Source organism: Trichosurus vulpecula, chromosome 5 (genome assembly GCF_011100635.1).
Source record: "Trichosurus vulpecula isolate mTriVul1 chromosome 5, mTriVul1.pri, whole genome shotgun sequence".
NCBI lineage: Eukaryota > Metazoa > Chordata > Mammalia > Diprotodontia > Phalangeridae > Trichosurus > Trichosurus vulpecula.
The window spans coordinates 69,418,652-69,446,314 of record NC_050577.1 but is presented as its reverse complement, the minus strand read 5'-3'; the positions used below and the strand labels follow the sequence as shown (position 1 = coordinate 69,446,314).

Sequence of the window (27,663 nt, the reverse complement as noted above, 5' to 3'; positions counted from 1 at the left end):
TTATGGAACATCACATCCACAGGGACTAGCCAGCACCCAGCTAAAGGTCAAGCTTGCCTGCCTTCTCTTTCCCAGCACATTATTTAGGTTTTTCACAGGTAGGAACTGTGTTTTCTAAATTCTCACAGCACAGTTATCATTCTCTTCATCTAACAGGGGCTGTGTTACTTAAGCTCATAGATGGTCAGAGACCAACCTTTTCAGAAGGTTATAAGTCTTCTGTATATTCTTACATAGTTATTTAGCATAGAGTACCAGACCTGGAATCAGGAAGACCTGTGTTTAAATTGTGCTTTAGACACTTGCTAGTTGTGGGACCCTGGGGCAAGTCAGTCAGTTGATCAGCATTTATTAAGCTTCTACTGCATGCCAGGCACTTTGCTAAGTTCTGGGAATATAAAAAGAGGAAAAAGACAGTCCATACCCCACAAGGAGCTCACAATCTGTTGGGGAAGACAACAAGCAAATAAAAATGTACAAACAAGCCCTATACAGGATAAATAGAAAAAAAGAAAGTAATTAACAGAGGGAAGGTACCAGAACTAAGAGAGTTTAGGAGAGGTTTCCTGTAGAAGAAAGCCAGGGAAGGCAGCAAGTAGAGATGATGGGGGAGAGAATTCCAGGCATAAGGGACAGACAGAGAAAATGTCCAGAGCCAAGAAATGGAGTGTTTTGTTCATGGAACAGCCAAGAGTCCAGTGTCACTCGATTGAAGAGTGTGTGGCAGGGAACAAGGTCTAAGAAGACTGGAAAGGTAGGAAGCTATGTTTGAATATCAAACACAGGTTTTTGTATTTGATCTGGGAGGTGATAGGGAGCCACTGAAGTTTATTGAGTAAGGGGCAAATGGTTGGACCTGGAGTTTAGGAAAATCACTTTGATACCTGAACGGAGGGTGGATAGAATGAGGAGAAGCTTGAGGCAGGTAGACCCATGAGCAGAATGTTGTAATAGTGCAGGCATGAGGTGATGAGGAAATGTATTAGAGGGGTGGCAGAGTCAGAGGAGAGAAAGGGGCTTGTGTGAGAGATGTCATAAATGTGGAATCAATAGGCTTTGTCAAGATATTGGATATTGGGGGGGGGGTAGTCATTTAACTCCTCCAAGCTTGTTTCCTCTTCTATAAAGGGGGGATAATAGGGGGATAAAAATAATACAACTTCAGGACTGACACACACACATACACACACACACATACACATATAAATGTATGTTTATGTATATCTATATAGTCATTGGCAAACCCTAAAGTGCTACTAGAGAAATATTAGCTATGACTATGACTATGACTATTATATTTGGATCACTGGTATTCACTTTGTGTGGTTGTGCAGGTATGCACACAGAAACAAATTTCAATATTTCGTGAATTTAAAATTCAAGAGTCTAGAGAGAACTGCTATGGCTGAAGAATTCACAGTCTTGTGGCCAGTCTGTTGAGGAATATCCCCAAACTTAGCTAAGTTTGTCCTCCTGTACCCAAAGCCTTTTGTGTTTGGTGGGTCCTATTCAGAGTTTGGATTTTGTTGGCACAGTCCTTGAGAAGCTACAGTCTTCTCCATGTCTCAATGAGGCATCAAACCTTAATGAAACATACACCCATACAGAGCTGTGGCTGTTTCCTCCAGGAATATGGAGGGCAATCCGTCCATATCTGGCCTAACCTGTGTGACTCTGATTCGTGTTCTCCCATAAGCTCATCACACAAAGTCTCAGGCAGTATGATAGGGATTTTCCTCATTTCAAGTACAGGGCTCAGCAAACTATGGCCCAGCCTGTGAGCTAAGAATGGTTTCTACTTTTTTCAATATAATATAACTTTATTTTAAAGCATAAAATGTGTGTGTATGTATATGCATGAATATGTGTGTGTGTGTTCGTCCTGTCACTGTACAAAAACAAGTGCTCCACTGAATTCAGCCTGCAGGCCATAGTTTGCCAACCTGTTTTCTAGTGACATCACAAAGATACCAATGGAGCATGTGGGACTTCTATCAGGTATTCATAGCTCTTGCCATGTGACCAGCCTATCTTCTTTTCCAATCATACATTTATTAAAAGTAGAATATATCAACCTTGTGTATGTGCTAAACTTAAATTGTAACATGATAATTATTACTTATAGCAACTGGTCTTTGAGTATGGAACTGTTGTTCTAAAGAGAATAACTTTTAGAGAAGGAAAAAGGAATATGGGCCCCAGAAACGTAGCCCCATTTGAATATATCGAAATTCCTTTTGTAGGACCCTGTTCAAGCCATCATCATCATTAACTCTTCTGATTCACAAGGAGAAGGATATAGCTATGAATAAACAACAGCTATATTCATATCTGAATGACTAATTGTAGGGGAAAATCACTGGGACATGGAGAGGGGTCAATTGAAAATAGCATAATCTTAATTTTTGGTGTTGTTCAGTTGTTTTCAGTTGTGTCTGACTCTTCATGACTCAGTATGGAGTTTTCTTGGATACTGGAGTGGTTTGCCATTTCCTTCTCCAACTCATTTTACAGATGAGGAAACTGAGGCAAACAGAGTTAAGTGATTTGTACAGCTATTTGAGGTCAGATTTGAATTCAGGAAGATGAGTCTTCCTGACATCAGGCCCAGCACCCTGGCAACTTCACCACCTACCTGCCCTTTCACAGAAATAGATAGTCCTAAACAGTGGAGGAAGAAGAGCCTGGATAAAGGGAATTTTTTCTTTAGCATATCGGCCTTTGTTGAATTCACGTCTAACTTTTGATATACACTGATTATGTGACTATGGCAAAGTTCCTTAACTTCTCAGCATTTCAGGCACATCTAAGACTATATATAAGCTGAGGCAAGGGTGCTGACCAGCACTGGTGGAGGGAATTTCCTCATCTGAGTGTATGATTCATGTATGCTGTATGATACATATGTATGTATGACATGTATGTATGTATGATACCTATGACAGAGGTATCAAACACACAGGCCACAGACTCCATGTGGCCTGCAACACTCCAAAGTACAGTCTAAACCAGATTAAAATGCAATTGTGAAATATTTAAAACATAGATAATATTGTGTTTTAAAATTAGGTCAATATATGGCCTGCAGGGATCTTTACATAAGGTTTAGTCACTTCCATTTTTATTCAAGCTTAATACCACTGCCCTACACCAATAAATCATGAGTCTAGTCCCTATTCACAGAAATAGGGAAATCTTCTTCAAGTGACTTTGTAAATATGAAAGAAAAAGAGAAATTTTGGTAAGCTAGTTTATTTTAAAAAATATTTTATTTTCCCAATTACATGTAAAAACAATTTTTAACATTTGTTATATATATTTTTTAAGTTCTGAGTCGCAAAATTTAAGCCCTCCCTCCTCCCTGAGATGGCAAGCAATCTGATATAGGTTATATGTGCAATCATGTAAACCATTTCCATATTAATCATTTTATGCAAGAAGACTTGAACAAAAAAAAATGAAAGTGAAAAATAGTATGCTTCAGTCTACATTCAGAGAACGTCGGTTCTTTCTTTGGAGATAGATAGTATTTTTCATCATGAGTCCTTTGGGATTATCTTGGATCATTGTATTGTTGAGAAGAGCTGAGTCATTCACAGTTCTTCATCAGACAATTTTGCTGTTACTATGTACAGTGTTCTCCTGGTTCTGCACGTTTCACTTTGTATCAGTTCATGTAAGTCTTTCCAGGTTTTTCATGGTAAGCTAGTTTAAAAGAGAAGGAGGCAGCTAGGTAGCTTAGTGGATAGAACACTGGACTTGGAGTCACAAAGATCTGAGTTCAAATCCAACCTCAGACACTTACTGGCTGTGTGACCCTGGGCAAGTCACTTCACCTCTGTTTGCCTTAATCCACTGGAGAAGAAAATGGCAAACCCCTCCAGTATCTCTGCCAAGAAAAGCCCATAGATAATATTGGTTCTGTCCTGGATCCTCTTCTTTTCCGTCTCCTATAACTTCTCTCTTAGTGATCTCATCAGCTCCTTTGGGTTCCATTTCCTCTAATCAGATGATTAGACAGATCAATTCTACATACCTGGTACATTTTCTCATCCTGGACTTCTCCTCTTATGTCCCATACAGGTCTCTATGGAAGCCTCCATTGTCCTTCTAATTACCTAAATCCTCAACTTCAAAATCATCTTCAACTCTTGTATATCCCCTATATTTAACCAATGGCTAAGTCCTCTCTTTCTTGCACAGCCTTCACCTTAGTTCAGATTTTCATTATTTGTCACCTGGACCAGAGATGTCAAACTTGTGGCCCAGGGAGCCATTGATGATCCCTGTATGCAGTCTTCCATTTCCCACCTCCTTGTCTCTGCATAAGCTGTCCCTCATGCCTGGAACGCTCTTCCTTCTGACCTCTGAACCTACAATCCTGAGCATCCTTTCAAGACTGGATTCAAGTGATATTTCCTATGTGAAGTTTTTCTTGTTCCTCCTATTTATTAGTCCCCCCACCCCATTACTGTATATACCTTTTGCATTGACTTATCTGTGAACATGTTTTCTTCTCAGTAGAATGTAAGTTCTTTGCAGGCAGGGATGATTTTGGATTTTTCTCTTGGTATAGTGCCTTACAATAAACACTTACTAAACGGAATCAAATCAGGAGGGAAAGTGTATATGATAACCCTCCACTCCCCACTCTCATGTTCTGGCAAGCACCCACTCACATCCATCTCTCTGGTTTTGGATCACAGAAGGGCAATGTGATGCAGGGCAAATAACACTATTCTGTAGTCTGAGGACTTGAGTTCAAATCCCAAGTGAATGTAGGCAAGACCCTTAACCTCCCTATCTACACAGAATGAATCAATCAATTAATATAAGAAATTATTAACCACTTATTACATGTGAAGCACTGTGCCAAGTGCTAGGGATACAAACAGAGGATAGAAACAGAGCCCTCATGGGGTTCATATTCTAATAGGGGAAATCACATATATGGAAGATTTCTTCGGCAAAACAGATAAAACGATCCCATGGTCCTTAAGGTAGAACAGCAAAGCAGATGTTAATGCCTTTTCTTTAATGTCACATCCATTGGTAGTTTCTGTTGTTGAATCATTTGACAGTATCAAGAACTTTGGTGTTAAGAACTTTGTTTTCTGATTCTTCAGTAGCTGTGACTGTCGCACCTGCAGGAGCAGATGCCAGGCTGTTTCTCCAGGGGTGTGCAGCCCAGGATGAGAGCACTGGTCTGGAAGCACAGCTATTCCCAAGGCTCTTGGGTTCAGGGTTCTGGGCTGTCTCCATTGGGGTCTGAGAGATAATGACCTAGGTGGTTGGTGGTATTTTGACATTATATTTGATGATACATGTATGATACTTGAAGCCATGGGAGCTGATGAGATCACTAAGCAATAAAGTGTATATATTAGAGGGCAGAAGGCCTAGAAGAAAGACTTGAGTCTGGGACTAAAGGGAGACAGAAGGGGACAGAACCAGAAAAGAACCATCACTAAAACAAACAAGTAAACAAACAAAAGACCACAGAGGAGAGAGTATCCAGGAGAAGGAGTCAACAGGGTTACCTGGTGAAGAGATTACAAGAAAGACAAAGAATGAGAAAAGGTCAAAAGGCCAACAAATTTTAAAATGAAGACATGATTGCTGATTTTGGAGACAGTAGCTTCAGTTGAATGATGAGGTCATAAGTCAGATCAGAAAGGGCTGAGAAGGAAGAGAGAGAGAAGTAAGGCAACACAAGTGGATGTTTTTCATAGAAGTCTGGCTATGAAAGTCAATTGATATAAAAGCCAATATGGGGGAAACCAAGGAAAGATCATAGACAACAGATCTCTGAACCCAGGGGTCAAGCAGGCTCAGAGATCTGGGAGCTAGCCAAAGGCCGCATGGTGTAACAACAACTGCTACCAACATTTACGTAGCACCTTAAAGTATACAAAGTGCTTTACATGCTTTTTCTCATTTGATCTTTGCAATTAATCAACCAACAAGCTTTTATCAAATATGTGCTAGGGCGGTGAGATAAGTACTATCACTATGCCCATTTTATACATGCTGAAAATGAGGCTGACAGAGTTTCAAAGTGACCTGCCTATGGTCACATGGCTAGTAAGTGGGATCCCAATCTCGCTCTACCTGATTCCAAGTCCATGGCTCTATGCACTAAGCCCTCTTTACGCTGAATCAGCAGGTCCAGAGGATTTGGGTTTGAATCCAAAGTCTGACACCGAGACTCTGATTTATCAATGTAGCCACAGTAATAATAATGGCAGTAGCTACCATTTTTATAGCACTTTAAGGTTTACAAAGAGCATTTAGGAGGGGTGGTAGATAGAGTGCCTGGCCTACAGTTAGGAAGACTCATTTTCTTTAGTTCAAATCTGGCCTCAGACATATACTAGCTGTGTGGCCCTGGGCAAGTCACTTAAGCCTGTTTGCCTCAGTTTCCTCATCTGTCAAATGAGCTGGAGAAGGAAATGGCAAACCTCTCCAAGAAAAACCTAAATGGGGTCATGAAGAGTTAGATGTGACTGACAAACAAATGAACAACAAAAAGGTTTATGAAGCACCTTACAAATATCATCTTATTTGATCCTCACAACAACCCTGGGAGGTAAGTGCTATTTTTCCCTATTTTACTGATGAAGAAAATAAGGCAGACAGAGATTGAGTGACTTGCCTTGGCCATGTGACATCCCTCCCCCCTCCCTAGTAGCTGGGTGACCCAAATTATCAACAAACACCAAATTTTAAAATTTGATGACTTCCTCCCTCATCTTTCTTGAACTTTCTTCACCATTATACCTTCTCTTGGACACACTCTCCTCTGTGGGTTGTTTTTTGTTTGCTTTGTTCTGTTCTGTTTTTTGGTGGTAGCTTTTGGTTTTGGTTTTTTGGGGTTTTCTTTTTGTTTTTTTTTTTTGTTTTTTTGTTTTTTTTGTTTTTGTTTTTTTTTTTTTTTTTTTTTTTAGCAATGGCTTTCTCCTCCCTGGAGCCCCTGGCCACCTTTGATCTCAAGTCTTCTTGACTCCAAGTAAAGTGTTCTCTGCACAATGCCATCTGGACATGGAAGGAGCATGAGGGGAAAAAGTCAGTCATCCTCTTTGACCAAGTAGCCTTATCTGAAAAATGAGGGGGTTGGCAGAACCCACAGAATAGCAGAGGGAAACAGGGCTCCAGCCTAGGACAGCCTGGATGGTCACTGAGTAAGGTCTATTTGCACGGAGCTGGGAGCAGAGTGGAGCAGAGCCCAGCGTGGGCCGCTCTGGGACCAACCAGACCGGGAGCCAGGCAGAACAGGTCCTAGGGTCCTGAATCAGTGAGCTGTTGCAGTTACCAGACTTCTCAACCCACAAACACCAAAGAAAACAGAGAAGGTTAGTGGGGAAAAGCTGAGGGGACAGAATGAAAGGAGTTCGCAGTTCAGCCACTGCCCCAGGGGCGGCAGAGGTGGTGAAGCTCTAAGGACAGAACTACAACTGCAGTTGCTTCTGGCCCCAGGCCCACCTGGTGGGAGGAATTAAGTGCAGAGCCTGCTTAAGATCTGAGTTGCAGTCTGAGGTGGCAGTTCTTGGGGGAGGAGGAGCACTGGTGTGGCAGAGCTTGCTGTGTAGAAATAGCTCTGAAAACAACAGCGCAATCCCTCAAGCTTGGGACAAAGTACTCTCTACTCTACAAGCAGTCATACCCCGAAGAAAAATTCAAAGGTCAAGTAGTTGGCTGGGAACATGGCCAGGCAGCAAAAACAGACTCAGATTCAGACTCAGACTTTGGAATCTTTTTTTGGTGACAAAGAAGATCAAAACATACAGCCAGAAGAAGTCAACAGAGTCAAAGAGCCTACATCAAAAGCCTCCAAGAAAAATATGAACTGGTCCCAGGCCATGGAAGAGCTCAAAAAGGATTTGGAAAAGCAAGTTAGAGAAGTAGAGGAAAAATTGGGAAGAGAAATGAGAGTGATGCAGGAAAACCATGAAAAACAAGTCAATGACTTGCTAAAGGAGACCCAGAAAAATACCAAAGAAAATAACACCTTAAAAAATAGAGTAACTCAAATGGCAAAAGAGCTCCAAAAAGCCAATGAGGAGAATGCCTTGAAAGGCAGAATTAGCCAAATGGAAAAGGAGGTCCAAAAGTCCACTGAAGAAAATACTACTTAAAAATTAGACTGGAGCAAGTGGAAGCTAGTGACTTTATGAGAAATCAAGATATTATAAAAACAGAACCAAAGGAATGAAAAAGTGGAAGACTATGTGAAATATCTCATTGGAAAAACCACTGACCTGGAAAATAGATCCAGGAGAGAGAATTTAAAAATTTTTGGACTACCTGAAAGCCATGATCAAAAAAAGAACCTAGATATCATCTTTCAAGAAATTATCAAGAACTGCCCTGATATTCTAGAGCCAGAGGGTAAAATAGAAATTGAAAGAATCCATCAATCGCCTCCTGAAAAAGAGCCCAAAAAGAAAACTCCTAGGAATATTGTCACCAAATTCCAGAGTTCCCAGATCAAGGAGAAAATACTGCAAGCAGCCAGAAAGAAACAATTTGAGTATTGTGGAAACACACTCAGAATAACACAGGATCTAGCAGCTTCTACCTTAAGGGATTGAAGGGCTTGGAATATGATATTCCGGAGGTCAATGGAGCTTGGATTGAAACCAAGAATCACCTACCCAGCAAAACTGAGTATCATGCTCCAAGGCAAAATATGGATTTTCAATAAAATAGAGGCTTTTCAAGCTTTCTCAGTGAAAAGACCAGAGCTGAATAGAAAATTTGACTTTCAAACACAAGAATCAAGGGAAGCATGAAAAGTTAAACAAGAAAGAGAAATCATAAGGGACTTACTAAAGTTGAACTGTTTTGTTTACATTCCTACATGGAAAGATGATGTGTATAATTCATGAGACCTTGGTATTAGGGTAGCTGAAGGGACTATGCGTATATATAAATAGAGAGAGAAAGAGACAGAGAGAGAGACACAGACGGACAGACAGACAGAGGGCACAGGGTGAGTTGCATATGAAGGGATGATATCTAAAAAGAAACAAATTAAGGGATGAGAGAGGAATATATTGAGAGAGGGAGAAAGGGAGAGAGAGAATGGGGTAAATTATCTCACATAAAAGTGGCAAGAAAAAGCAGTTCTGTAGGAAGAGAAGAGAAGGCAGGTGAGGGGGAATGAGTGAATCTTGCTCTCATCGGATTTGACCTGAGGAGGGAATAACATACACCCTCAATTGGGTAGCTTACCCCACAGGAAAGAAGGAGGAAGGAGATTAAAAAAGGGGGATAATAGAAGGGAGGGCAGATGGGGGAGGAGGTAATCAAAAGCAAACACTTTTGAAAAGGGACAGGGTCAAGGGAGAATATTGGATAAAGGGGGATAGGATAGGAGGGAGCAAAATATAGTTAGTCTTTTACAACATGAGTACTGTGAAAGGGTTTTGCATAATGATACGCGTGTGGCCTATGTTGAATTGCTTGCCTTCTTAGGGAGGGTGGGTAGGGAGGGAAGAGGGGAGAGAATTTGGAACTCAAAGTTTTAAAAGCAGATGTTCAAAAAAAAAAGTTTTTGCATGCAACTAGGAAATAAGATACACAGGCAATGGGCCATAAAAATCTATCTTGCGCTACAAGAAAGTAAGGGAAAAGGGGATGGGGGGGAGTGGGGTGACAGAAGGGAGGGATGACTGGGGAAAGGGGCAATCAGAATATATGCCATCTTGGAGTGGGGGGGAGGGTAGAAATGGGGAGAAAACTTGTAATTCAAACTCTTGTGAAAATTAATGCTGAAAACTAAAAATATTAAATAAAAAAAAGAAATTGCCATTTTTCCTTAGGGAAGAAAAAAGAGATGATGGCAATAAATTATAAATTTAAAAAAAAGGAAAAATGATGGGGTTAGACTAAATGAGTTAACATATACAGAAGCATTTTGCAAACTTTTTGTTGTTGTTCAGTCATGTCCTACTCTTTGTGACCCCATTTGGGGTTTTCTTGGCAGAGATACTAGAAGTGGTTTACCATTTCCTTCTCCAGCTCATTTTACAGATGAAGAAACTGGAGGAAACTGAAGCAAACAGGGTGAAGTGACTTGTTCAAGGTCACACAGCTAATATGTATCTGAGGTGGGATTTGAACTCAGGTCTTCCTGACTCCACACCCAGTGCTCTATCCACTGGGCCATCTAGCTGCCCTTAAAACCTTAAAGTTCTATAAACAGCATATGAGAAAGATGACTAGACACTGAACACTTTAATGATTCTCTCAGGTGTAGAAGACTCCAGGCTACAGTTCAGTGATTAGGGAAGTTTAGAAAGTGGTAAAGATGAAAGTACAGACACTTAGGACAAAGGTCTCCTGAATTATCCAAAGAGTTGGAATCTTCAAGAAGGTGACAGGGGCCCATGTCTACTGGCCTACACATCAGAGTGAATCATGCTTTAAAAGCACAGAACAAGGTGTGTGCAGGAGTGAGGGTTAAGACAAAGCCTCAGAATTCAAGCAGCCTAAATTACATAACACTGTTCAGTTGCGCCCATTAAGATAAGGTATGTACCTTATCTCATTGGGTGTTTCCATATCCAGTGAGGTATGCCATTCAAATATTATCCCCATTTTACAGAGGATAAAATTGAGGCTCAGAAAGCATATAAGACCAGGATGAGATCACACAAAGAATAAAATGGCAGAACCCAGAACTTTTATGAAGGCCAGGTCATCTAACCATTATTTACACAAGAACTCTATCAATACCCTTGACAAGCAGTCACCTAGACTCTGCTTGAGGACCTCTCTTGATGGGGAGCCCACTACCTCTAGAGGCATCTGACTGAACTAATTAGGAACTTTTTTCCCCCATGTCTCAAGCCTAAATCTGTCTCTCTATTTTCACCCATTCTTCTTAGTCTACCCTTCGGGGCCAAACAGAACAATTTTAATTCAAAGAATCCCTTAAAGCATTTGAAGACACCCATGCCTTTCCCGGACCCCTCCATTCCCCTCCCTACTCTTCTTTTCTCCTAGCTAAACATTCCCAGGTCCCTCAGCTACTCCTTGTATGGCATGGTCACATGACCTATGACCATCCTGGTTGCTAGACACTCTCCAGTTTATCAACGATATTCTTATATTGAGGTGCTCCAAACAGAACACAATGTTCCAGAAGTGGTCGGATCTGGGCACGGTAGAGGGCCACTCTCACCTCTCTTGTTCTATCATGATGCTTCTACGTAATGCATTTTAGGTTAACATTAGCTTTTTAGTTGTCATCACATTACATCAAGGTTCAATGCTTGCATTTCATTAAATAAAAGTCTACTTTTTTCTCTAGGAACTGTTATTTAGCTATGATTCCTTCATCTTACAGAATAAATTTGATTTTTGAACCCGAGTATATGACTTGACATTGATTTCTACCAATTTCCACCTTAATCAATTTCATCCAGCATTCCAGCTTGTCAATCTTTAGTGATCTTGACTTTGCCCACTTCACTAAGTATTTTTCCCAGCTTTCTATCACATGGAAATTTGAAAAACATATCATCTATGCCTTCAGACAAGCCACTCAGACAAGCATCCAACTGCCCAGGGCAAAACCAGTTCCATAGGGCACTCAACCAGAAATCTCCCTCCAAGGTGACAAGAAGCAGTTATTAACGTTGGGGCCGGTCATTTGGCCAATTCAAAATCCACCTGACTACACTATTATCTAGCCCACAGCTTTGTACCTTGTCCAAAGGAAGGCATGAGCCTTGGCAAAAATGCTTTACTAAAACCTAAGTAAACTGCATCTGTAGCGCTCCCCCAAGTCTAGTAGCATTTCCAATAAAAGAACAGGTTGGAACAGTCACGATGTGTTCTTGACTAAGCCCAGTAGGGCCTCCCTTTCTAGATACTTTCTAGATACTTTCTACTCCCTTTCTAGATACTCAAAAATCAGCTCTTTAGTAATTACGCTCCAGAATGTTGTCCTAAGTACTGAAGTTGAGCTCACCAGTCGATACTTTGCAGACTGCTTTCTTTCCTTTTTTGGAAATTGAGACAATTGTTCTTCTCCAGCCTTGTAGCATCTCTCTCCTTCTTCCAGTTGTTTCAAAGATTTTTGACACTGACTCTGCAGACACACCTCTCAATCTTTTCACTGGGATGTAACGCACCTGCCCCAGGGAACTTGTACTCACTTAGGGCAACTGGGTGCTCTCTTTCCATCCCCTTATTTATTTTGGCTGTGTCCAGGGCTCCTGCTGTCTCTTTATGTAATCCTTGCTCTCCTCATCAAGTCTCTCCATCTTTCAGAGCCTACAAAGAGCAACTTTTCTAGGGAAAGTAGCTGGCAAAAAGGACAGGGCAGAAAGAGGGGGGCAGGCACCAAAAATTTGGAACTCCAGGAATTTGTACGTAAGGAAGTTCTGTAAGTTCTCCCCCTGAAACAGGTAATACTGATACCAACTAACTTTGAGCCAGAAATGGTTCTGGCTTTGGAACATAGATATGTTTTTAATGGACTTGAAGATGCTGAACTACAGGGTGTTCCTAAAGTCTGGACACATGGCAAAAATGCGTATTTTCAAGAAATGAAATGACTGAAATTTTCAACAACATTTTACCTAATTGGAATATTAACAAATAACATCTTCAACTTCAAATGGCACCCGATGATTTCACATTCGTATTCCAAGAGTGAATGTGCTAAAATTAACGGCAATGTGGAGTTATTGAGTTACTGCATCAAGTTCACGTGAATCTTGCAAAGAACATCAACTTTTGCCTCTCAAATGATGGAAATCATCGTTTCATTTCTTGAAAATATGCATTTTTGCCTGCGCCCAGACTTTAGGAACACCCTGTATGCTGTGTTAAGCAAGGAAATTTAGGGACAACTAGGTGGCGCAGTGAGTAGAGCACCGGCCCTGGAGTCAGGAGGACCTGAGTTCAAACGTGACCTCAGACACTTGACACATGTACCAGCTATGTGACCTTGGGCAAGTCACTTAACCCCAATTGCCCTGCCCCTCCAAAAAACCCCAAAAAGTGAAAAAAGAATCCATCTTTAAAAAAAAGAAAGAAAATTTAATGAGTTTTTTTAATAGAAGAGTTTAAAATCAACCTCTAGAGCTAAACACACCACATTCTTGCCTTCGTAGCCATTACACATCAAATTCATACCAAGCTCTCTGCAAAAGGATCACACATTACATCAGCAAGGAGCAGAAAGTCATTATATTCCTGTTTAGCTTGAAAAACAACCATTTTTGGTGGCTTCTATTTAAGCTGTCCCTCCCCCTTTCTTTTCCTTTGTTCACTTATAACCTATCCCACACAATTACATAATATGTGCCATGTACTCAGGGCCCTTCCTACCCAATCTATTCCCATTCAGACATGCACATTTCCCACTTTACAATGCAGTAGTTTAGCACAAACAAACTTTTATGATGTGACGACAGGGGCTTCCGCTGGACTGAAGCTGCTTTAATCAATATTTATAAGGTTCTTTCTCTTGCTGCCTTTGAAGTAAACAGTCTAAATCTCCTCTTCTCCTTGGTCCCCTGACCTCTATCCCACACTTTCCTCATTGAGAAAGCTACTTTCATTTGGATGCTACCACCACCACCATTATCACCACCACCACTAACCCCACCCTCCATTGAACCCAGTGTATATGCAGGAAAAAAGATGGACTGGGAGCCAATGGAACTAGCAGGCAGTATGATGCAGCAGAGAGAGCCCTAAATTTGGGAAAACCTGAGTTCAAATCCTGACTCTGTTATTTATTACCTAAGTGACTTTAAGCAAATTACCAAACCTCCCTAGTTCATAATTTCATGTATAAAATGATGGGGTTGGATTGTTGTTCTGTCGTTTCACTCATATCTGACTCTTCATAATCCCATTTGAAGTTTTCTTGGCAAAGATACTAGGGTAGTTTTCCATTTCCTTCTCTAGCCCATTTTACAGATGAGAAACTGAGGCAAACAGGGTTAAGTGACTTGCCCAGGGTCATACAGACAGTAAGTGTCTGAGGCTGGATTTGAACCCTCAAAGATGAGTCTTCCTGACTCCAGACCTGGCACTATCCACTGCACCATCTAGCTGCCCCAAGTTTGGACTAGATGCCCTCTGAAGTCCTTTCCGGATCTTTATCTGTTATAATCTTATGATCTTGTTTGAGTTAATCCAAGAAAGTAAAAAAAAAATTTAAATATAATCAAATAAAGAATATATTTTTAAAAAAAAAGAAGAAGCTAATAGGCATGAAACTGTAATCTCATCATTGTAGGTGTTCCTTCCACTGGTCCAGGCTGCAACGTGGCCACATTTCTCTTTCTGCACAATTTTTATCTGTATCCTTCTGTATTTGCGGAAGCATAGTGGATAGAGGACCATTGCTGATAGGAAGTCTCACCTCTGACATATCCTGGCTGTGTGACTATAGATAAGACGCTTAACTTCTTGGTGGTGTCCCTGGGCCACTGACAACAACCAGCAGGGCAGTGCCAACCTGCATGAGACTCTTTCCATAGAGTTCCCTATGCCAATAAAATCGTAAGTCCAGTTAAAAAACACACAAAAAAAAAATCTTCCTGTAAGTCTTACATAGAGGATCTAGCCAGGCCATTGGAGGCCTTTCTCTGGTTCTTTAAATGTTTCATCAATAGCAGCACAGTGTTCAAATTGTCCATCTGGTCTCCCTTATTCTTGCTATGTGACTGCAGCCTCTGGCTTAGCATAGACAGAGGTCCTCTCCAACAAAGAAAAATCCCCAAAGTCAAAAGGAAAGCAATTGGATGACATTGACACTTACCCCTCCTCAGAATGATGGAAAGCAGATGAACTTGGGGGGTCTCTGTGGCTCCCCGGTACTGCTCCACTGTTCTCATTGTCACTCAAATATCCTTTTCCCAGCGATTTCTTATTATAAGCAAAGGCTGTAGGGTCTGCTTCATACCCATTCAGCGTTCCATGACCAGCTCTACTCTCTGAACTCTCCTGCTGATATCCATCATATCTATCCTCATGGGGTGCTGGAGGATTGCGTGACAATTTGTATCCATGTGAAATTAGGAGATCCTCCACACTGTACATGGTGCATTGGTGTCTGTCAAAGCTCAGCCATTGGAAACCTCTCTCGGGCAGGATCCGTCACTGAGAGGAAAAATAAAAAAGCTCCGTTTGCAAGGAGTCTTTCTTCCCACGTGAAATGCTGAGTTGTATCTGACCCCATGACATCCTTCTACTTATTCCAATTGAAAACCATGCCGTAGATTAAACAATAGAACAAAATATGGGTACGAAGGATGAACTATGCATTGGTCTACTCAAGACTACTCCCAATTGTGCTCAGCCAGGGATAACAGATAAATCACAGGTGCTGATTTACCATAGTGCACTGAACAATTCTTTGACAATCATAGTTGTGATAGTTGTCCAATAAGCATTTATTAAGCCCCTCCTGGGTACCAGACATGGGAACACCAAGACAAAATGACACTGTCTTGCTCTCAATGGCAGAAAACAACATGTCGACAGAAAATTACATACAAAATATAGACCAAGAGAATACAATGTAATTTCTGGGGAGGCAAGTACTAGTAACTGGGGAGGGGATGAGGATAGATAAACTTCCTATCAGAGGCGGTATGTGAGCAGAGCTTTGAAGGAAGCTAGGGATTCCAGGAAGCAGAGGTAAGGAGAGCATTCCAGTCACAGAAGATGGCCTGTGCAAAAATGCTTTCGCGTAAGACAAGAAATCAGATGTCTTATACAAGGAACATAAAACAGCCCAGTTCAGCTGGGATGTGGAGTATCAGGAGAGTTATGTACAGTAAGCCTGGAAAGAGAACCTGGAAGTGCATCATAAGGGGTTTCAAACACCAGACAGAGGAGTTTGCATTTTATCCTAAAGGCAATCAGAAGCTACTAAAGATTTTGGTTGTTGTCCTTCATTCTCGAAGAGGACCAAAATGACATCACTGTATTAGAGTCAAGTTACCACCTGTCCAAGTGTGACTAAAGATTTATGAAGAGGAGAAGGACATGGTCAGATCTGTGCTTTGGGGATATTAATTTGGCAGTGATGTAGAGAGGCAGGTATACCAATTAGAAGACCCTACAATAATCTAGGTAAGCAATGATGAAAGCCTGAACTGGGGTGGTGGCAGTGAGTAGAGAATGAATGATCGGGATGATCTGTAAAACTATAGACCTTGGAATTAAGCATGGAGGACACAAGGGCTATTGGGAGTCTGGAAGAAGGCCAGTCTAAAATATATCTGAAGAAATAAGATGGTTAACAGGTAGGACTAAATCCTCATCCGGATATACCATGGCCCACCCACCTAATAAACAGCCATAAGGAATAAGAACAAAATAAAGGCAGAGTTTAAAGTTTAAATTACAGCTTTATAGTTTCTAAAATGGGAAATTGCCAACGTCCTGTTTAATTTCATCACATCCCACTGCTTTCATCAGATACCTTTTGCCCTAGGAGTGCCAAGTGAGATCTTTAATCAAGTAGGCATGATTGTCTCCTCTGAAGTATATATCTAAATTCTGACTACAAGGGATCCTACCACACGGCAGTTAACTGGCATCTGAAAATAGCTTCTCAGCCTTAAGGCTTATAATAAGGAAACACAGCAAACATCGCACACTCAGAAATACACTCCTTCCCCAAACTATTAGACAGTCTGAGCCCTCTCCTTTCCACTGGGAAACTCCTAAGAATCAAATTTCTTCCCAGTGGATTAGGGGGAATTGTACTGCATCTTAAAATCAAAGTCTTGGTCTATGCCCCAAAAGTGAGTTGTTATATTAGTATACCAATAGCAGTACGTTTTAGAACAAAATTTCTAGAGGCAAGATGTATTATTTGAAAGAAAGGCGGGGAAGGAGAAAAGGAGGAAGGAGAGGGAGAAAAGGAGAAAGAGAAAGAAAGGGAAAAAGGATAAAAGAAAGAAAGGAAGGAAAGAGAAAGGAAGGAAGGAAGGAAAGAAGGAAGGAAGAAGAAGAAGAAGGAAGAAAGAGAGAGAGAGAGAGAGAGAAAGAGAGAGAGAGAGAGAGAGAGAGAGAGAGAGAGAGAGAGAAAGAAAGAGGAAAGAAGGAAGGAAGAGAAAGAAAAAAAGAAAGATGTTTTCAGAACCTACAGCATGGGAAGTTAGGTGAGGTTGTCATAAAGCTTATTTAATTAAAAGGCAGCCAGGCTCAGATTAATTACAATTACTAATCTTAGTCCTAAATTACAGATGATGAAATACTATATCCATCTCCTTGGAAAGATGAGGAAGTTGGGGTCCAAAATGTTGCGTATTCTGTCAAATTTAGTAATTTTATCAAGAGGGAGAGCTTAATGGGTGTGGAAGTTGCATATCAGGAAATGACTGATAAAACAAAACTTTTTAAAAATAAAATTTCTTGATTAAACCCAAGGTCTTTTTTTTAAGTCTCCTTTTTACCCCAGGGTACAGATGATGTGTGTCAGCTTGGCTAGGCTGACAGACACCACAATCCACTCCTGCCTCGGTAGGAGTCACATCTGGGCCCTGGGAGCGGTGCACTGAGCTGGCCCTTACACACTTTGCTGAGGGATGGAAATAGATTCTGCTGCACGCATCATAAACAATAGTCAGGAAATGCCACTGGACAGCTTGCAGGTGAAAGGAAGACATGTGTGCTTCCTGTTAACAGCAGTTTTTGTTCAGTTCCAGCTCCCGGTTCTGCTGACACTAACAGGATCCCTGCTTTCAAGTCCTAGAGTACAGTATCAAGAGCACCAGAAGCCAACTGTGTCTCACCAGGCTTTGAGAGAGAGTCTGCATTTTCATCCAGCTCAATGTCCAATGTTTCCCATTAATTTGTTGTTGTCCACATGGGGCAACAGAAGAGAAGGGAGCGATCTTTGATTCTTAGGTCCTAAGTGGCCAAATATTCCATTGAAGATTCCCTTGGGTGGACAGACCCAGACACATTTCAATGCCACTGAAATCATTTCAGGGACAAGTGGCCAGGAAAGGAAAAATATCCCTCAATAAGAGGAACCATAAAGCCCTTTGGGGATGAAGTTGGGACACGTTTCCTTTAAGAGTCCTGAAATGAAAGCTAAAGGGTTTTGATAAAGGTCAGCAAGCAGCTAAGTTGTACGAAAAGCAGATGACACCATGGCCAAATATTCCTGCCAAAAGCACACGTCCAGACCATTTGGAACCATGTGAGAAAACTCAACAAGTCATTTATACACTTTGACCCTCTCTGGGATCAAAGGCAAGAAAGGTCACATTTTCATAGAAAATAGCACTTTCTGTGATACCAAAGAACTGGAAATAAAGTGAGTGCCCACTAATTTTGAAAAGGCTGAACAAATTGTGGTATGGTAAATTCAGTGAATATTTATTTAAATTTTAAGTAATATTATTGTGCAAGATCAAGGATAGGGAATGTACTTGTGATATGATCAGTGTGGGGGAACTCCCAGATGAGGAAATGGAGCTCAATTTATAATCTTGAAGAGTTGCCCAGCACACCAAGAGGGTGACTTACCCAAGGTCCTACTGCCAATCTGTGTCAAAGCACAAGAACATGAAGAATTTAGAGAAAGAAGAAAAGACTTATATAAAGACTTGTATGTATAAAGTGATGTTCAGCAATATATACAATGACTCCAATAATTAAACAAAAAAACACTAAAAAAGCAGAACTCTGAATAACTTTAATCACCAATCTCAATGCCAGATAATTGATAATGAATCATGTCCACTTCCTTTCAGTAGAGAGGTGAAGGGGTATGCATAGAAAATACGATGCCGTGGATATGTTTATGGCTGCTGCTAAATTATTTTTCTTTGTTACAAGGGAAGGCTAACTGGGAAGGGTCTTGTGTACAAATTAAAAGCAAAATTAATTTTTAAAAAACAAGGAATAGTTGGCCACACAATAAATAATTTAAAAATAATATATTTTTTTCTCTTTGAGGAAAAGCACAAGAAATCAGCATCTCCATAGGAACTGAGGAGAGAGCAGGGCAGTGAGAAATCTGCTAAAGTCCAAAGGAAAGATAAACAGCATCTGTACTGAGTAAATGGGAAAGATGGGGGGAGATGAAGGAAGAAATGGGCAAAATTCCATTGTAAACTAGACACAGGAAGTTTAAAAAAAAAAGCTCCAACAAGACAACATTTGGTAGTCATGCTATAATGAAAAAATAGGAAGAGGAATTTACAGAGATGCAGTAGAATGTAGAAAAGCAAGGATGCTGCATCAGATTTCAGCTGAATACCAATTCCCCCCAAAATAACCCTGGTTTACATTTATATGGATTACAGTTTAACAAAAAAAAAAAAAACCTCTCTTTTTTTAGTCCTCATTTGATTGTCATAATAACCCCACGAGGTAGGTAGAACAAGTATTATCCCCATTTTACAGATGAAGAAACCAAGGTGCAAAAAATTTAATTGATTCTCCAAGCAATAGCTAGTCATGACAGAACCAGAACTAGAAACAGAAGTCTCTGGGTTCTAAGTTGCCAATACTCTTTTTTTGTTAGTATCTTTTTAAAAAGATAGTATTTTATTTTTCCCCCAATTACATGTAAAAATTTTAGCATTTTTTAAAGTTTTGAGTTCCAAATCTATCCCTGCCTCCCTTCCCTTCCCCCACCCTGAGACAATAAGCACCCTAACGTACTCTTTTCCTTACATCATAAGATATCTCCAAAGAGTACCATGAATTCCTGAACCGGATTTTATATTAAATTTAGAGCTGGAAGAGACCTTAGAGACCATCTATAGTCCAACCCCCTTATTTTACAGATGACAACTGAGTCCCAGAAAGTGTATATATCATATAGGTGGCAAGCATCAAGTGTGATATAAAACTGGATTATCTGACTCCAAATCTAGGCCACTTTCCACACTGGCTTTTCATTGGCTAGCTATGAGTTCTCATAAATCAGACAGAGTATCTATCAGATATGTGCCTTCTTAGCCATCAAGAAGATTGACTCGTCCACATTAAATCTCAAGAATCTGCAGACTTTGACCCATAGCATGGCCCTGGTGGCCTGTATTACCTACTACCTGGCATCTCTTCCAGGTCATTCTAGTGAAACCTTGATAAGGGAATGTGCTGGTGACCATCAAGAGCAAAGCTGAATCACCATAGCAACACAGTCGCTCTTAAAACATAGCCCAGCCATGTCTCTATGGGGGATTTTCACACGTTCAACTCTTCATCTGTATTGGGATCAATCTTTTTTTTATTATTATTTTTTATCAGGATAAGGCATATCCAATGAGAAACTTCCTCCATCATCAGAGCTGAGCAAGCAGAACACATAGTTGATTAGAGACATAAAGAGGTTAAGTAACTTGTCCAGGGTCATTCAGATGGACTTACACCCAGGTCATCTTCCTGCCTCCAAGGACAAATCTCCATTCATCATCCCAGGCTATCAATCTGTGACCAAAAGACTAGGAAATTTTTTAAAAATGGATTTGAGGTATATTCAATTCCAGGATGGAACTACCACAGAAGCTACAACAGAAATGCAAAAGATGAGACCAGGAAAGAAACCCAAGTCCACAGATCATGATCTATCACTGGCCTTTCTTGAGAGACCCATTCACCCCTTCCATGGCTCCCAAGGGGTATGAGGAGAAAGAAGATGGGCCAGCACAAATCCTGACCTCTCTTTCCTGAGAGTGACCAGGAAAACTACAAAGTGGGTCCTCAACAGGAAAAAGGGTTAGAGACCCTTGACTCAGACATTTTTGCCTAAACAAAAATTTAGAGATTTTACATTAAAAAAGTAAAACATTCACAATTAAGTATTTTAGAACCTCTCCAGGGCCATGAGGCACACTTGGGAATTAAGGGACAGACTAGCTTTGAAGTGATCCCTATAGGGCACAGTTTAGTATTCCAGCTTTCAACATGTGCCAGAAATAAACAGAGAGTTTCTCCTATATCCTGCACTGAAAGAGGGGACTCAGGGTGGTCCTTCATCATTTCCCACCTGGCTGCTCTGCTAGACTTTCATCAGGGTCTCCAGAAATCATCTTTCTGCAAGATCTGAAAATCACACCTCCTCAGTACTCCCTGCCCCAGGGCCCCTCCCTTCCTAGGATTGAAGAGGGTAGATATTGGAATGTTCCTCCCAGGGTTCCAGGGTAATCATCTCATCATTTTCCTCTTGGCTTCAGATCTTCGTCATGTCCTCTCACCAGGTACCCTCTGCTCCTCCTTTCCGCTTTTTTTTAATGTGTTATCTTTCCCTGTTAGATTGGGAACTCCTTGAGGGCAGGGACTACCTTTTGCCTTTCTTTCATCTCTAGGCTTAGCACAGTGCTTAATAAATGTTTATTGACTTGACTAAAATGAGAATGAAATAAAACAAAGGTAGAAGCAATGCTAACAAAATCTAACTAGTAGGATTAGAGCAGGGGTGGGGAACCTACGGCTAGGCTACATGTGGCCCTCTAAGTCCTCAAGTGCGGCCCTTTGACTGAATCCAAACTTCACAGAACAAATCAGGCCATATGAAGCCTCAAGGCTGCAGTTTCCCCACCCCTGGCTTAGAAGTAAGCCTTATCCACTACAGATGAGCAAGACTGGTAATCATGGCCTTGGGTCTAGCGAGCGGCTGGATCATATGACAATCTGACATGGATATAATCATAACTGGGGGTGATGGGGAGGGGGGAGTTTCAGACTTTGTTTAAAAAAAGGCACAATATGACCTTAGAAGCATGAGGTCCAAAGTGTTTTGATTGTCTGAAATACCTAACTGACCCACAAAGGGGAGTACAATAGCAATGGATATCACACAGTGAGAAGGAGCTATCAGGAGGGCAGGGGATGAAGCAAAAGAAGTCACATGGCAACCACGTTAAATCTTCCCAGGTACCATATCTGATCCAGAAAGGGCTCTTTTCTCTCCCTCTCTCTCCCTCTTATACCTTCCTAGCTTTTTAACTCAGTCTTAACTCCTCTTTTAAAAAAAATTCTTCTATCTTTTGCTTTCCTCTCAATATATCCCTTCCCTCTCCTGTATCCAGAGAGCCATTCCTTATAACAAAGAAGAAAAAAAAAGAGGAAAAAAGGGAGGGGAAGAAATTCCATAAACATAACCAACATGTTTACCAAGTCTGCCAGTATATGCAGCGTTTAACACTAATACACACCACCCCCCACCCCCACCCCCTTCCTATCCCTCCACTCTGCAAAATCTGGAAGAAAATGCATTTTTTCCTCCTTCCCTCAAGGCCAACCCTGATCATTATAATCACACAGATCCAGGTCCAAGTTTTTTGTTGATGTCCTTTCCATTTACACTGTCGTACCTATCATCATGTGTGGTGTTTTCCTAGCTCTGTTCCTTCATTTTGTATAAGTTTGTATAATCTTCCCATACTTCTCTGTATCAGTCGTACTAATTATTTCTCATGGCACAGAAATATTTCATTAAATTCATGTCCCACAATTTATTTGGCCATTTCCTAATCAATGAGCATCCCCCTCCCCCCTCTCCCCTCCCAGGCTTTGCTGCTAAAAAAAGTGCTGCTATAGATATTCCAGTGAATATGGAGCTTTTCTATTTTTAACTTTCTGGTGCATATGTCTAGCAGCAGGCTCTCTGAATCAAAAAGCAGGAACATGTTGGTTATTTTGTGAGCTTAAGGCCAAGATAGTTTCTAGAATGGCTAACTCCTCTTTTCAAAGAATTTTTTTCATCTTTAGTATCACAGATCACTATCATTCAAACACCTAATCACCCAATTCGGTGGTATAGTAATTAGAGCACACCAGATCTGGAGTCAGGAAGACCTGAGTTAAAATCTGGCCTCAGACACCTGCTAGCTGAGCTGTGTGTCCATGGCCAAGTCACTTAACATCTGCCTCCCTCCATCTCCTTCTCTATGGAATAATAATATTACCTCCCTCCTAGAGTCATTGCAGGAATCAAATGAGATGTTTGTACTGTGCTTTGTAAACCTTAAACACACACACACACACCACACACTATTATTAATAGCAGTAGTAAGTTAGCTAGTCCTTTCCCAGTTTGTATTAATGGAGTCACTCTCCTAAGTGAAATATTTTATAGTGGTTTTTACTGAGATAGTCCACCAAATGAATAAAATTCTCTACTATTTCTGTATTATTTTGCACACTTTTTTTTTACCTTCTGAGAAACTAACTCCGGTTGGCTTCCTATGACCTAGAAATTTACTACAGAAGCATACTTCATTCACTAAGTTCCTTTTTAAGATGTACACAAACACTCCAATGAATCTGTGCTTTCACTGACACGAGGATTCCTTCCGATGTTAAAGATCACGACTCATTCAACTTATAAAAACATCACAGCACCTGCTTTAAGATGTGAGTGGTAGAGGATTGACTATATTCAATTCTAGTCAGTTTCCATAAGGTTCTTTTTTTCTTCCTCTTTTTCTTTTTTTTGTTTTGGTTACTTTATTTCTTTCCCTACCGTTTTCTTTCCCTAAATATGCCTAGCATCCAGAAGGTGGCGGTCACAAATGGTAAGGGGACTGGTAACATTTCATATGGGGCAGTTAAAGATACAGGTAATGTTGAACCTCAAAGAGAAGTCTAAGAGGAGACATAACAGCTATCATCAAATATTTAAGGTGCTTTGAGATAGAAAGGGTGTGAGATTTGCCCTGCCTCATTCAAGAGAACAGAACTGGAATAAGGGGTGGAAGTTATAGAGGAAAATGTGTTGGTTCAATACAAACAAGAGCTTTCTTAATGGGTAAAGCTGTCCAACAATGGAATGACTAGCCTCTGGAGGTATTGAGCATGCCATGACACTGGGATGACTGACAGCTTTAGCATTATTCTAGAAGCGATTCCTACATTGGGGAGATTCAATGACCTTTACTGTCCTCCTTCTCTCCCTTTTTTCTTTCTACCTAAGAGTGTGACAAAGATGTGAGCTTTAGTATAATCAAATTATGCCACTTGCATTACATAGGTTATACAATTAGCTTTGAGAATCTCCTCAGCTCACTTTCTGTTTCTGAATAACCATTCTTTATCACAATCCTACCTCTCTACATTTGCTTTCCTAGAAAATGATTACCTATTGATTTAAACTACTTTCCTAAGCCCCAGAAGTAGGACAGAGGAGAGACCGAAGCCCCTAAAAGGGGCAGGACTGTATTTTCAGCATCTCTCCTTAGTCCACAAAGCAACCAATGTGGCACTTTACCCAAAGGGAGCAGAAATAAATGTTATTACTGGACTAAGAAAACCCAATAACACTATTGTCTACTGGGAGTGGAAAATCACAGGACCTAGGGTTAGAAAGAACCTTGGTGATCACATCATTGAATATTCTAATTTCACAGATGAAGAAACCAAGACTCAGAGAGGTTAATTGACTTGCCAATGTTCAAACCAACAGATGGCAAGATTCAAACCCAAGCCCTCTGAATCCAAATCCAGCATGTCTTCTATCACACCACATTGAACTGATTTTAAATGTAATTAGAGTAGTTTCAAAAGGACACACATACTTTGAGATGGCCTATCAGATATCATGCAATCTATCCAGAGACTACTTTCTTTACCAAAAAATGGATGAGGCAATATTAAATGGGGGTGGTGTTCTGTGTTATTCATTGGCCAACCACATTTGACTACAATTTCCATTATCTCCCAGTAAGCCTACCGGGTCAAGAGAGCCATCTGACTAAGAAGTCTAGCTGAGTAGTTCAAGTTCATTGACAAAACATAAAAGAGAAATTTCTCCTGACCTTCCTTTACATTATAATCTAAACCTGGAAGCTATCACTCTAGCTCTCCCTCTTTCAGTTTGACAAAGGTAGAAAGTAATCCCTTTCCTCTTTTAAATGAATTCCTCTAATTCTTTTTGTTCTTCTGGATTTAATTGTTTTTGTTATTGTTCTTCTCCTCCTCCTCTTCCTCCTCCCCCTTCTCCTCATCTTCCTCTTCCTCCTCCTCCTTTTCATCTTCCTCTTCCTCCTCCTTTTTCTTTTTCTTCCTCATCCTCCTCTCTCCTCTTCCTCTTCCTTTTCTTCCTCCTTCTCCTTCTCCTCATCCCCCCCTTCCCCTTCTCTTCCTCCTCACTTTCCCTCTACTCCCTGGAGCCAAATATTCCTCAGTCTAATGAGACCACAATACCACCTCCCTCCCCCACAAAAAGTCACTAACAAAAAGCAAAACTCTGGCTGGTCTTTCTTTCTGCCTAGGAATTATTGTGAGCATATTATTCCTCCACTGATGCCCCATCTACTTCATTCTTTTCTCCCATGCAAACACCTCCCTTGTGGCTTAACTGGTGTCACACAGCAAAATATCTGATTAAGACCAAGTAACAGCACATAAAATTCCTCATGCAACCTTCATTGCTGCTCTCTGCTATTTTGGTCTTGCCCAACTTAGATTCTGTTGAGTAAAACCAGATTTTTAAAAAATTATTATCATTATTATTAAAACCAAATTTGTAACACTGTTTTTGCCAAAGAGGAAAGTACAGACACACATATGCACTATTTCTATTTTCATAAAAAGATTAAATCTGTACTTAGCCATGTAATATTTGTGGGGTGAAAAGAAAAGAGAAAAAATACAGCATTCTATACTCCCCTCCCCCAGCAACTGTTACTATTACCTGTTACTAAGTTGTACTTTAGGCCAATACATATTGCAAGTCTCTATGACAGAGCAGTTAAGTCCTATGGAGTTGCTTGAGGCATTGAGAAGTTAAGTGACTTGTTCAGGGTCACAAATCTATTAAGTATCAGAATCAGGATTTGAACCCAGGTCTTCTGCACTTCAGTCCAGTACTCTATTAAGCCAGGCTATCTCTGAGACTACTTACATGGTTTAAAACATATTCTGTGCTTTGATGTAAAAGTGGAGGTTAAAAAAAGATTAAATAAAGAGTAAAATTGAAGTAGGTGAATGAGAAAGAGGGATTCATCATCAATTCCTTTGTTATTTCCCTATAAAACTGCCATTTCCATAGGATGAAAAAAAAACACACGTGTGCATGGTTTCTAATTTGAGGAGGGGAAAAAACTCAACAATCTGGCAAATGTAGTTGTTTTCGCAGACCTTCTTTTTTGTTTGACTTGTGACATCCCTTGTCCTGTTCCATAATAGGCTTTGCTTCCTGCAGATTACTGCTACCCAGTTTATAGCAACAACCGTCAACTTAAGCATTGAAGTTTCCCAACAGTATAACCTTACAAATTCTCTGGCTACCCATACGGCATTCTGATTCAAGGTCAATGTGCTATTTCTCTTCCTGAGAAATCTGTACATACCTGCACACTAAAGAGAAAGGGTTTATTCTATGAGCATAAACCCGGTCAACAGACCTTGTGTCAAGGTCTAACTAAATGCACTGTATTATACATTCTCCATTTTCCCCCCCTCTTTGATTGCAATTTCAATGGTGTGGGGAACTTCCCAATTTGGAAATACAATCCAATGATGTTGACTGACAACTCATCAGTGACTAGATTCTTGGACAGTTATTTGGGGCTACAGCCCAATCTCACAGCTGGCAGATGCCTGAGGCAGGATTTGTACCCAGGTCTACCTGATTCCAAGTTAAGCCCACTAGCTGCTCTGGCCGACTGCCTCTCCAACATTTTCCTAACAATAACAAGAAGTTTTCTGATTTCCTAAGCTATTAGGCAACAAACAAGGAAACAATGTCATATATTAAACAAACCAGCACTGTGTCTAGAGACAAAATTAGACAGCCTTGGGTCTATTCTGTGGGTTTTCTAAGAGGCCTGTCTCACAGATCCGAAGTCAGTTTCCCATCTGTGAATGAAAGTGATGAGGAGAATAGGAGATAGCTTTCACAACTCTGGATAGGGGGAGGAATAACCAAACAAAGGGTAGAGGTGATCTGAAAAGATAACACAGATAATTCTAGTGAAATTAGAAAGAGAGGCAACATGTTATAGGTAGAGAATGTGGCCCTTGGAGCCAGAAACAGTTGAGTTCTGAGCTCTGCCTCTGACACATATTGGTCATGTAACCTGGGGCAAGGCACTTAAGCTCACAGTGCCCCTAAGAAATACTCTGAGACCTGGTGTTCCAGACCAGTTTGCTTATTGCAGAAACATTCCCTAGCACTTAGCACAGTGCTTAGCACAGAGTAGATGTTTCAATAAATGTTTATTGATTGATTCATCTGCAGTAATCGAGAGAATTTCCACCACAGGGAGCTTCCCACACTGAAGAAATCACAAACCTAGACCAAAAAATAAAATAAAGAGCTTTTTTAGGAATAAAATTAACAAAGACAGAAAAGAAAATAACTAATAGGAAAAATATTTGCAACCAATTATCACTGATAACAGTCTGATACCCAAGATATTTAGGGATACACACACACACAAATACATTAGACGAAGAGACATTTTTGCAATAGGTAAGTGGTCAAAGAATATGAAATATCCTAACGAAGAACTGCAAACTATGAGTACCAAATGAAAAGCTGCTCCAAATCCTTAATAATAAGAAAAATGCAAATTAAAACAAATCTGAAGTTTTATTTCACAGTCTACAAATTGGCAAAGATGACAAAAATGAGAAATCAATACTGTAAGAATGATGGGAACACAGGCACCCAAATTCAACAGTTGGTGGAGCTATGAACTGGTCTAGACA

At 40.5% G+C, this 27,663-nt stretch overlaps 1 protein-coding gene across 3 annotated transcripts in view; it reads right to left on the bottom strand.

The window, feature by feature from the left end:
• Positions 1-27,663, bottom strand: part of JCAD (junctional cadherin 5 associated) — a 76,827-nt gene that overhangs the window by 33,542 nt on the left and 15,622 nt on the right. For 2 of the 3 annotated variants that reach the window (XM_036761673.1, XM_036761671.1), the window contains one exon: positions 14,792-15,132. The exons of the other annotated variant lie outside the window; for it this stretch is intronic. In XM_036761673.1, coding sequence (XP_036617568.1) covers positions 14,792-15,072 — 281 coding nt within the window. In that variant the 5' untranslated portion in view covers positions 15,073-15,132. The remainder of the gene's footprint in view (positions 1-14,791; positions 15,133-27,663) is intronic. 3 annotated transcript variants of the gene reach the window in all.